Raw genomic sequence first — 12,693 nt, 5'->3', positions numbered from 1 at the left:
CGAATAAAAAAAATATATACGAGGTTTATTAATTTTTTTAACTTCATAATATAAATTTATTTCGTTCATATTGAATGGACATTAAATATTACGTTATCGTATAACTGTGATGCGATAAATTATAATATTCACATAAAATTCTGTTAAAAACTGAATATCAAAGTACTGAACCGAATATATATGAAAAACGATTAAAAGAAACTCTATATATATATATCTATATCAAATAATTTATACAAAATTCTTGTTTGTACAATTTTGGTTATTAAGTTTATCAGCTTTCAGTTTTGCCGCTTGCATCGCCACTTTCGCCTCCGTCACGCAGTTGACACCTTGCCTTGCCCTACACTGCGGTATCATCGATTTATCCGTTTCACAAGCGACCGTTTGCACTTTCGGATACATTGGAAATCTCAACTTCGGGATCATTGCCTGCAACCTCTTCGGAATTTTCAACTTTGGCTTCGCTTTCTTCGCCTTCTTCTCCTTCTTCTTCTCGGGGAACGAGGTCCCTATATCGCGCGTCCTAACCTTAACGGATGATTGCACGGTTCTCACGTATATGGTTGGACTGCAGCTTTTGTCGGAAGTCGCTATTTCCTTCGTCGACGCTTGTATGGATATGTGAAATTTTTCACCTTTCGTGAGCGCCGCAGCGATCGCCATCGTGTTCTTGGCGCACAAATAACAACAGCTCTTCGTGAAATCTATTTCCTTCTTGGTTTCAGGCGGCGCATCCTCCACTTTATCCGGCTTCTCCGCCTCGTACTCGGGCATCTCTTTCTTCTTTTTCCGCTTGATCTTCTCATCCTCTTCCTCGAAAATTGCCTTCTTCGGTTTCTTCTTCCTTTTCAATTTTCCCCTGACCCGTTGCCAGAATGTTGGCCTTTTCCTGTGGACCTTCTTCGCGGGTAATCTCCTTCTCCTACAACATTGAAAGAACCACGAGTTACTAATTCTTTCGTCCTCCTCCTCCTCGATGTCGTCGCAAGATTTTTTTTTTATGGCGGCCAACTGTTTGTCCGCTTTCAATTTCTCCAGATATTTTCTCTCATTTTCCAACTCTCTTCGAAAAGTATTCCTTTCCTCCTCCGAATCTTCGTCGCAGGATTTTTTCTTCTTCACGGCAGTCAACTGCCTCTCAGTTTTCAATTTCTCCAGATATTTCCTTTCGTTTTCCAGATTTTTTCGAAAAGTGTTCCTCTCGTCTTCCGAATCTTCGTCGCAGGACGATTTCTTCTTCGTAGCCAACTGCCTCTCCACCTTCAATTTTTCCAGACATTTCCTCTCATTCTCCAGATTCTTACGAAAATTATTCTTTCTCTCTTCTTCCGAATCCTCGTCGCAAGACTTTTTCTTCGAATTGATGGCAGCCAACTGCCTTTCCATCTTCACCTTTTCCAGATATTTCCTCTCATTCTCTCGATTTCTTCGAAAATTGTTCCTTTCCGATGGTTCTACTGTTTAACAAGGCAGAAAAATATAGGTAATTAAATAATAGAATAAAATTACGACCAACGTATATATCATGTATGTAACATTGAATTAAAAGGAATAAAATTAAGAATAAATTTACTTGAATTGCATTGGGATAAATTTCGCGTTTGTGTACGTTTGAACTCATATTTTTCTCCGCTGTTATATCGATTAGATTTTTTGTTAGGATGTACATATATAAAATCAGTCTCCGACATTGCTTTTGTTGGATTGTACGGGGTATGTACTTTCCCACGTACACGGTTAACCTCATCAGGATTACATTTTATCCATTAACGATTATAGTTTTACATTAATGTTTATTGGCATCTATCGTAAAATCAATATCAATAAAAAAAAGTGTGATTAAAAGTGTACAACTATCTTACTTTTTATAATTATAATTACAATTTAATTGAAAAAATTATTAATTTTATCAACGACAAAAGGTTAGGTTTCTATTTCCACTGTTATGTATTTGAATCCTCAAAGATAATATATAAAGCTATTATTAATTAAAAAAATTTTTTACCGGAATTTGTGTAAGGTAAACAAGTAAGTTTCATAATTTAATAGATAATATTAAAATTTTATCCATATCGGGATTTTAAAACTCCCGAACGTGAACGACTGGAAGTGCAGCCAACCACATAAACGTGAAATTTCTTATTTCCATGTAAAAGTAGATTATATTTTTATTTTATACTTATTTTATACTTTTGAAAATATTTCCTTCGATTTGTAAGTATAATTAATAAAAAGTATTTGAATAATTTAATCCTTGTATATAAACTTGAGTGAACGTATATTTTATTTAGGGAATATTTTTGATCGATCGTAATAAGAAAATGTAACATTAAATTCAAAATTTAAAAAGCATCTATCTAAAAATCGAACAAAGAAAAGAATCAAATATTTATAATACATAGATTGTAAATATTTTTTATTTATTTATTTTATATATAGGTACATATATATATATATATATATATATATATATATATATATATATTTTCATAATTTTGAATACATCATATATTTCACATTCTTCGATCAATATTAATATTTATTTCGCATATATATATAATTTATATACGTAATAATAAAATTGTATAAATTATTTTATACAAAATATTTTTATAAACATATTTCCGTTTAAATTCCTATAATCCCATCGAATGACGTCACGCGTCAGGATAGCGCCTTTCGAGCAACAGTAACTATCGTCCTCTGCCGGCCCAAACTCGAACAAACAGTCCGCCGCCATGACACAGGGAAGTCGGAAATTCTAGCGGTGGTAGGACTGTCAGTGGCAACGGTGGCGACTGGCCGACGTCGTGTGTGTGTTTTGTTGCTGCTGCGATGCGTCAGCTAAATCTTGGATCATCTGGTAAGAGAGTGTGATAAAAAGAGTGGTCAGCTGTTACGACGTTTACGAGTCAACGCGGAGAAACGAGGGGCAAAGAAGTAAATAGTGGAGAAAGGTACGAGAAGCGAGAGGGAGACGAATACCGCGACGGAGGAAGGTTACGAGGGGCGGATCGTCGGTGGTAAGGACCGTCCGCGTGTAAGTGATAATATCGGTGGAAAACGATGGCGTAAGCTCATCAACCCTGAGCCGAGACGTGCCGTGTGTCCTTTGTGCCGTGGCCGTCCGTCATTCTCCGTTGATTCTCCCGTACGACGCGTATGACTCGGCCGTTCCGAAAAGTCGCGCGCGCGAACAACAGAACGCGTTCGCAACGTAACGTCAGTGAAAACACCATCGAATGTGTGCTGTGTTACGCAGAGTCTAGTTGCTACGCAGGCTGAGTAGTGAATGTAACTCGAAATATTATTGGTTCGTATTTGATCATCCGCGGATCACCGAGCTTTCCAAGTGTACGCGCCAATATTTTATTATCGGTTATCGCCGCGTCGCGTTTTCCTGTGTCTTGTTCGACTGTTGGCGACTTTATCACTCGAAATCGCTACTTCCTCGCGTCGTCGCGTTGTTGTTTTGTTTATTGTTGTTTACGCGTATTCGCGAGGTGGTGCCAAACCAATCTAGCCAACGGCTTCTTACCGTGGCAGAGAATATGGTTACAATGATCAGTGATACGTGTGGATATGTTCTCTTTCTCCTGTTGCTGTTGCTCGTTCCTTACATCGAAAGCGGTGAGTGTAAATACATTTATTTTCGTAAAACTATCTTTACGCGTAAACGATCGAGTTTCGTTTAAAACTATCATTAAAATTATTAATCAAGTATCGATAGATTGCGTATCTCATGCGAGATGCATGTCCCTGCAATGGTTAATGTCCGACCCGATGTCATATGCATAGTATCCGTAGATACATATAGATATATGCGTGCGTATGCGTTCATCTCTATGTCCCATGAATCATCCTTTTAGAAGAAGCGTGTCTCGCACATTTCTCCGAGATTCTTTGAAAATAAAGACAAGTGTTATGCTTGTTTTCGACATTTCTTTTTTTCCTTTTTTTTTGTTGCACTGTTAAAATGGAATAGTCGAGCGTGAGAAACTATATATTACACCGTTTACTACTATATTTTATCATTATTATTTTAGAATTATATATATATATAATAATTGTGTAATAGAGAATTCAATTTATATATACCTATACTACGATTGTTAAAAATAGAGTAACATTTTGTTCTCGCGCTTTTATCGTTTGATTATATCGTTTTCTAACTCGAATCACGGATTTCCGTTCCATTTCCAGGAACGGAAGGACACAGTAAGCGGACAAATTTCCTGACTCTTGAATTTGTTGAAATCATAGATAACGTTTCTCCTTAAAAATTTACTCCATAAATTATCCGTTGCAATCGTCAAGTTTCGCTTTATCACACGATATCGTTCATTTTAAATTGTTGATTTTCAATCGGGATTGATGGAGAATTTCTGTGTTTGATCGAGTAAAAGAGGATCCTCTTCTCTCCGGAGTGTAAATCGTAAAATTACCCTTGCCGGAAGTTCCAATTAGGGACCACTGGTTGATGTAGGTGATAGTTACATACTCGCAAGTATGCTGCTACGTTATCTATCTGAAACTAAAAACGAACGGAAAAGAAAAAAAGAAAGAATGGAAACGCTTACTTATTTTTACAATTTTGTAAAATAATTTATACGCAATACGTTATTTACGTGATGTAAAAAATATTTTTTTGATAATATTTCAAGAAGAATCGTATTCTTCCAAACGTTAAATAATAAAAGACTCGATACGAATGTCTTATCGAATTCTTCGTACAAGATAAAAATATATTCAATTTTCCAAAACGTTAAACATTCTAGTAGCAAAGGATAAAAGTTTCGTTCGAAAAAACGTTATTTCTCGTTGTTGTAAAATGCTGTTTCGATAAATTCGGAAGAAACTACGATCGATAAAATTCGAAAAGAGAAAGGTGGGGGGAATATTCATCCAGTTTCATCGTCGCGATTCGAAAGTGGAGTTTCTCGCGACGCGGGCAGAAGGAAGCGAGTTATCGCTATCGCGGAATATATTTTTATATTCGAAATTCTTATTCGCCGAGGGGGAAGCGTTGCAAAAAGCTACGTGCGATGCAGCCAGAATATAAAGACGCTGTTAACCGTTGTGATACAAGTGTAAGAGTCGTCGGCCCGTGGGCCCATATCTCAAGGACAAAGGATCGATTTTTCTCAGACCAAGTTTTCAATTCTTTCGACGACGCCCCGTGAAAACGGTTGTTGCCAACTTTGGAAAATCTTGGAAGCGGCGCACGTTGCGGCCATCTTCCAGTATATTTCATTCCAGAAACTGCGTACGCATACGCATGGAAAATACACGCAGAACTGAATAATATCTCGATCTCGAAATTTTACATTTTTCTTCGTTTTTTTCAAATTCTACCAATTTTCTCAGTTACAAATTGTTAAATTATTCGTTTTTCAAACTTGAATTTTATTTCTATCGATTTTTTTCTTCTTTTTTTTACATAATCGCACTACTTTGCCCCAACTCTTGATACATCTCCCGGCAACAAAAATCGGATTAGGGGTCATTATTCTTCCCGGCTATAAGGTAAAATAATGGAGCAGTCTCTTGTCCGTAATCTCTGTCAAAAGTAATGGCTTCACTCTGTACAATTATTGATTTGCATCAGATGAAATGATAAAAGAGTTTTATAAAATGGAAATGAAAATGACGATCGAATTCACGAATTAAGAATATCTTTAAAATAATTAATAATCTAATGTAGATGAAAAAATTCAGCGGATCTGAAATACTTTCTACGTGACATTAAAAAAGGAAAAATCATTTATCGATGGAGCAGCACTGTCCGTTAAAAATATATTTATATTTTTATAAAATAAATAATATATTTAAAAAATAATTACAAATAAAATTATATGAATAAATAGATAGATAAAAGATAAAAATTAGATTAATTATATGTTAAATAAATTCTATAATTTAAAAATATAAGATTTGTTTCTCCCTGTTATTCAACTTGGATTAAAGGTATCGCTTCATGGTGTTCCATGATGAAATACAATTCATTTCAAATACAACAATTCATCTATTGTTTGAAACCGCTATGCAAATAAAATCAGGAGGAAATCGATAATCAAACGTCGAGATGCAAAGATTCGTTTCGAGGGAATAGGAAAATATACGGCAATTTTATTATTATTTTTTTTTTCATATCTCATGATCTCGTTTGATTTCAGGGGAAGTTAATAAATGCTCGCAAGTTAATAACTTGAATGCTATGAATCCGACATTCATACCGCGGTTATTTGTAAAGCAAGTTTACCGTACAAGTTCAATAGTGGATTCAGTTAGTTAGTCAGATTCAGCTTCTGATTTCTAATGTAATTAACTCGGTATTAAGCCATGGTTATCTTGTTCATATATATATATATATATACACACAACAGATACAAGATAAGATTATTATTCAGACATTTATAACACGTATCATTATCGCTAATTAAATTCTATTCAGTCGGTTTCACTTTTTCAAACATTTTTAAATATTTCCACGAACGAGAAGAAAAGAAGGATTATATTTTATAAACCAATTTCCCAATGTTCCCACGTAAAAATGGGGAGGATTATTACAATTCCTTCCTTTTTTTGGAACAAAACTCTGTTACCAAATTATAATTATAATATAACGCGCGTGCAATTATTTTTAAATTCGAGGCAAATTTTCCAATTAAAAAATCCGCACCTCTCTCAACGTTTCTTTCGTACGTAATGTTATTTCGTAACGCGCGTTATTTCCAAATCGTGCAAAAAATGATTCATCGTTATCTCTCTCGTTATCTCTTAATTAATTCGTACGGTTGTAATAATCCATGCATTCCGTACAGAAATTTTCCTTTTTTCTTTTTTTTCCATCCAAATTATCATAAATTATATATTAATTCGAATATCATAATTCGATATAATATATTGGCAACTAAGTAATTGCGGATTTCAGTTGAAGTTGATGACGACCTAATCAAAACAATAATCGATTCGGATCGTCATAGTACAACTCGTGAGATTGCAGAGAAGCTTCATGTATCGCATACATGCATCGAAAACCGCTTAAAACAACTTGGCTATGTTCGAAAACTCGATACATGGGTTCCTCGCGAACCGAAAGAAAAGCGTTTAACGCAACGCGTTAACAGCTGCGATTTGCTAAAGAAACGTAATGAAAATGATCCGTTTTTAAAACGACCGATAACTGGCGATGAAAAATGAGTTGTTTACGACAATATCAAGCGGAAAAGATGGTGGAGCAGGCCACGTGAACCAGCTCGAACAACATCAAAAGCTGGTATTCGTCGAAAGAAGGTTTTGTTATCAGTTTGGTGGGATTACGAAGGAATTGTCTATTTTGAACTCTTACCACCCAACCGAACGATCAATTCTGTTGTCTACATTGAACAATTAACGAAATTAAACAATGCGGTTGAAGAAAAGCGGCCCGAATTGACAAATCGAAAAGGTGTTGTATTCCATCGCGACGATGCAAGGCCACACGCATCTTTGGTCACTCGGCAAAAATTATTGGAGCTTGGTTGGGATGTTTTGCCACATCCACCATATAGTCCTGACCTTGCACCATCCGATTACTTTTTATTTCGATCTTTACAAAACTCCTCGAATGGTAAAAATTTCAATAACGATGATGATATCAAATCGTACCTGATTCACTTTTTTGCTAATAAAAACCACAAGTTTTACGAACGTGGGATTATGATGCTGCCTGAAAGATGGCAAAAGATGATTGATCAAAATGGGCAACACATTACAGAGTAAAGTTATTTAGTTCCATGAAAAAATTGTCTTTGATTTTCTAAAAAAAATCCGCAATTACTTAGTTGCCAACCCAATATATTTTTCTTCTCTCTTCTTTCAAATAGACGTTTTTCGACGAGAATGAATTTTTCGTCAAAGAAGATAACGAAAAGAAGATCGGTTGAAATATGGTTTTTTTCGGTGGGGGGTTCAAGATGCGATAGAGACGGCCGTGGATTCGCGACGGAAACGTGACGAAACAGTTGTTATCCAGTTGTTGCGTCACTTTTACCTCGTTCGGCTCGTTCCTTTCGCGTACGCCACTGCTTCATCATCCGGGACATACGCGGAGAAATGAAAGTCCAGTGGCGATATCTCGCCAGCCTTGTGAAACTGAAACTCGCGGTTTTTATATATTGTTTACCCGTCTGACGTTTGTTCTTCCGTTTTGGATCTTGTTTAAATCGGATAATTCATATATTTTTCTTTTCTCTTCCAATGATAGTGTATTTCTTTTTTTTTAATAAAACTGGAATTTGTGTTTATTAATGAATTTAATAATTGGAAGTTTGTTTTTCGTTTTAGATATTGTTTAAATTGGATATCATAATTCGTATAATATATATTTTTCTTTTCTTCCAATGATGGTATACCCCTTTTTTTTGGAAATTGGAACTCGTGCTCGATTAATGAATTTATCAATAATGATAAATTTGTTTTCCATTTTGGATATTAAATCGAATATTATAATTCGTATAATATATATATATTTTTTTCTTCTATCAATGATGGTGTACCCCTTTTTTGGAAATTAGAATTCATATTTATTAATGAATTTATCATATAAGTTTGTTTTCCATTTTGGATATTATTTAAATCGGATATCATAATTCGTATATTATATATATATTTTTTTTCTTCTATCAATGATGATGTACCCTTTTTTTGGAAACTGGAATTCGTGTTTATTAATGAATTTAATGGAAGTTTTTCATTAGATATTAATTCGAATATCATAATTCGAGTTTATATATTTTTCTTCTATCAATGGTATACCCCTTTTTTGGAAACTGGAACTATTTATTATGAATTTATCAATTGGAAGTTTTTTATTAGACATTAATTCGAATATCATGATTCGAGTTTATATATTTTTCTTCTTGTATCCCTTTTTTGGAAACTGAAATTCGTGTTTATATATATATATATATTTCTTCTTCTTTCAATAATGATGTACCTCTTTTTTTGGAAACTGGAACTCGTATTTATTATGAATTTATCATATTAGAAATTTATTTTTCATTAGATATTAATTCAAATATTATGATTCGAGTTTATATATTTTTCTTCTTTCAACGATGATATACCCCTTTTTTTGACCACTGAAACTCGTGTTTATCGAATTTATATATGAATTAATAATATTTTATATACGAATTATAATTATATATGAATTTATATATATATATAATTAATAATACGAATTTATCATAATCATTTTATATATAATTAATAATATGAATTTATCAAATTGAAAGTTTGTTTTCCATTTTAGATATACTTTAAATAAAAAATAACTGATGTATATATATTTCTCTTTTCTTTCTCTCTTTCTTCCTATACCCCCTCATTTTCCTTTGTGAAATTGAAACTTGCATCTTTTATGCATTCACAGATTTATCTTCCATCGAATATTGTTTATTTCCAAAACATATTATCGAAGGATACATCTTTCCCTCTTTTTTTCTTCCAACAACCTCCTCCCCTCGTATTTTTTACGAATCTAACCATCGAAACTTTCTACCCAGTTCAAACATTAATTCAAAATTGGAAATTATCGAGTTATCTTTCTTCTTCTCTTTCTTCCTCTCTCAACTCCTTTTAAATTTTCCAAGCTCAGAGTATCGACATCGACCTCATACCTTCTTCTTACAGGAAGAAAACTCAGAACAAAAGTGACAGTATATTCTTTACATCCCCGACTTCCCTCGACTTTTCAACCAGATGGCTCACAATTAATTCTCTCTCTCTCTCCAACTTCTTTCTCCCTGAATTCAAGTACTGTCATTCATCCTTTACACGCAAACACACACGTGTGTACACATTTTCAGAGCCACGACAGATGTTCTTGTAATTCACATAAAACTGTGAACAACTTTCGGCTGAAGAAAGTTGGATCCCTGATGGAGCAATCTCGATTCGAAAAGAATCTTTTGGAGAGATTCAACGATCGAATTTTACGAAATTGAAACCCAGGAAAGAAGGGGAAGAGGAGAGAGGAAAGAAAATTTTGCAAATTAGAGGTGAATTCTGGAAGAAAGAAAGGTCTCCGGCTTCGCTCCAGAATGTTTAGGAAGATGAAGTTTGGCAGGAATTTGAGGAGGGGGATGGAGAATTCTGGGATTCTCGAATCAAGGGGATCTTATCTCGAAGGTATTCCGTGTTCGGGAATAGGTGGTCGCCCCCCCCCGAAACTTTCTACCCGGCATTCCTGGCGCAACCGCCGCTATTCGCAGCCGGCTCAAGGGGCCAACACGGTTTACCCAAGGATATGCAAACGATATCGTTCGTGGATCGCGGTATCGTCCTTTCGAGATTTTCCTACCTTCTCCCCCTTTCTCGTCCATCGATCGATTTAATTGTTCAGGGGAAATAGAAAAGGAATGGAGTAATTCCTTTAAGAGTAAACGAAAATAATATCGATAAAATTGATTTGTAATTTAAATGAAGTAAGTCTTGACAACATGTCAAGGATGGGAAACAAAAATAATACCGATAAAATGATTTATAATTAAATGAAATAAGTCTTGACAAAAAGTCAAGGATAGGAAACGAAAATAATACCGATAAAACGATTTATAATAATTTATTTTATTTACTTATTTTATAAATAAATTCATATCTTATAAATAAATTCATATCTAATTAAAATAAGTCTTGATAAAAAGTCAAGGATGGGAAACGAAAATAATATCGATAAAATGATTTATAATTTAAATAAAATAAAAAATCAAATCGACTTAATTATTGTCTGAGAGAGGAAATAGAAAAGGAAAGGAATAATTCCTAGGGTAAACGAAAATAATACCAATAAAATGATTTGTAATTTAAATAAAGTAAGTTTTGACAAAAAGTCAAGGATTAATAGGAAACGAAAATAATACCGATAAAATGATTTATAATTTAAGTAAAAAAAGACTTAATAAAAAGTCAACCGACTTAATTATTGTCTGAGAGAGGAAATAGAAAAGGAAAGGAATATTTCTAGAATAAACGAAAATAATACCGATAAAATGATTTATAATTTAAATAAAAAAAAACTTAATAAAAAGTCAACCGACTTAATTATTGTCTGAGAGAGGAAATAGAAAAGGAAAGGAATAATTCCTAGGGTAAACGAAAATAATATCGATAAAATTGATTTGTAAATAAAGTAAGTCTTGACAAAAAGTCAAAGATAGGAAACGAAAATAATACCAATAAAATGATTTGTAATTTATAATTAAATAAAATAAGTCTTGACAAAAAGTCAAGGATAGGAAACGAAAATAATACCGATAAAATGATTTATAATTTAAATGAAATAAGTTTTGATAAAAAGTCAATTGACTTAATTATTGTCTGAGAGAGGAAATAAAAAAGAAAAGAAATAATTCCTAGGATAAACGAAAATAATATCAATATAATGATTTATAATGATTTATAATTTAAATAAAATAAGTCTTGATAAAAAGTCAACCGACTTAATTATTGTCTGAGAGAGGAAATAAAAAAGAAAATGAATATTTCTAGAATAAATGAAAATAATAAAATGATTTATTATATATTATATATTATATATATTAATAATTTATTTTATTTATTTATTTTATACTAATAAATTCATATCTAATTAAAATAAATCTTGATAAAAAGTCAATTGACTTAATTATTGTCTGAGAAAGGAAATAAAAAAGAAAAGGAATATTCCTAGGATAAATATAATGATTTATAATTTATTTTATTTATTTATTTTATACTAATAAATTCATATCTAATTAAAATAATTGATAAATGATAAAATAACTGATGAATAATATAATGATAATATGATGATAAATGATGAATAACTGATAATAAATGATAAAAGTCAACCGACTTAATTATCGTCTGAGAGAGGAAATAAAAAAAAAAGGAATAATTCTTAGGATAAACGAAAATAATACTAATAAAATGATTTATTATTTATTTTTTATTTATAATTTAAATAAAATAAGTCTTGATAAAAAGTCAACCGAGTTAATTATTGTCTGAGAAAGAAAATAAAACAGAAAAGGAATATTCCTAACGAAAATAAAATGATTTATAATTTATTTTATTTATTTATTACACTAATAAATTCATATCTAATTAAAATAAGTGATAAAAGTCAACCGACTTAATTATTGTCTGAGAGAGGAAATAAAAAAGAAAAGGAATATTCTTAGGATAAACGAAAATAATTCCAATAAAATGATTTATAATTTAAATAAAATAAGTCTTGATAAAAAGTCAATCGACTTAATTATCTGAGAGAGGAAATAGAAAAGGAAAGGAATAATTCCTAGGATAAAGGAAAATAATACCAATAAAATGATTTATAATTTAAATAAAATAAGTCTTGACAAAAAGTCAATCAAAATTGCATTAAAAAAGTGAAATTGAGGTTGATAAATTGATTATTTATATTTCTTCCCAAATTATTGTTTTCCCAAGAATTTTTTGATTAATTCAATCTCGAATCTTATTAAAATATTATTAAATTTTATATATTTAAAAGTGTCTTCTCTGGAGAATAAATAAATAAATAAATATTTAATTCTCTAATGAGAGAGATTTAACGAACGTTATTATTCTTATTAAAAGTTATTTTCGAAATCTTAATTCTGTTAATTAAAGACATGATAATATTGCCACTAATCGAAAACC

The 12,693-nt window shown here is 32.1% G+C and overlaps 2 protein-coding genes across 4 annotated transcripts in view; one reads left to right on the top strand and one right to left on the bottom strand.

Annotated features, from left to right (window-relative positions):
* Positions 1-28: 28 nt before the first annotated feature.
* Positions 29-2,148, bottom strand: LOC100577551 (eukaryotic translation initiation factor 5B). Of its 3 annotated transcripts, XM_003250247.4 has the most exons (3): positions 2,009-2,148; positions 1,577-1,806; positions 29-1,460 (listed from the first exon to the last, which is right to left on the bottom strand). In XM_003250247.4, the coding sequence occupies exons 2-3, from the start codon at positions 1,692-1,694 to the stop codon at positions 232-234; spliced, it is 1,347 nt and encodes a 448-aa protein (XP_003250295.1). In that variant the 5' UTR covers positions 1,695-1,806; positions 2,009-2,148; the 3' UTR covers positions 29-231. The 3 variants fall into 3 exon arrangements, with proteins under 3 accessions (XP_003250295.1, XP_003250296.1, XP_006563681.1); XM_003250248.4 differs by lacking the exon at positions 1,577-1,806 and having other exon boundaries at positions 2,009-2,138; XM_006563618.3 differs by lacking the exon at positions 1,577-1,806 and having other exon boundaries at positions 29-1,457; positions 2,009-2,136.
* Positions 2,149-2,723: 575 nt separating this feature from the next.
* LOC409611 (disintegrin and metalloproteinase domain-containing protein 10) overlaps positions 2,724-12,693 on the top strand; it is a 134,399-nt gene continuing 124,429 nt past the window's right edge. The window contains exon 1 of the mRNA XM_006563614.3: positions 2,724-3,633. Coding sequence (XP_006563677.1) covers positions 3,555-3,633 — 79 coding nt within the window. The 5' untranslated portion in view covers positions 2,724-3,554. The remainder of the gene's footprint in view (positions 3,634-12,693) is intronic.

Source organism: Apis mellifera, linkage group LG15, assembly GCF_003254395.2.
Source record: "Apis mellifera strain DH4 linkage group LG15, Amel_HAv3.1, whole genome shotgun sequence".
NCBI classification, from domain to species: Eukaryota; Metazoa; Arthropoda; class Insecta; order Hymenoptera; family Apidae; genus Apis; species Apis mellifera.
The sequence above is the reverse complement of the archived record's forward strand: the minus strand, read 5'-3'. Positions and strand labels throughout refer to the sequence as shown.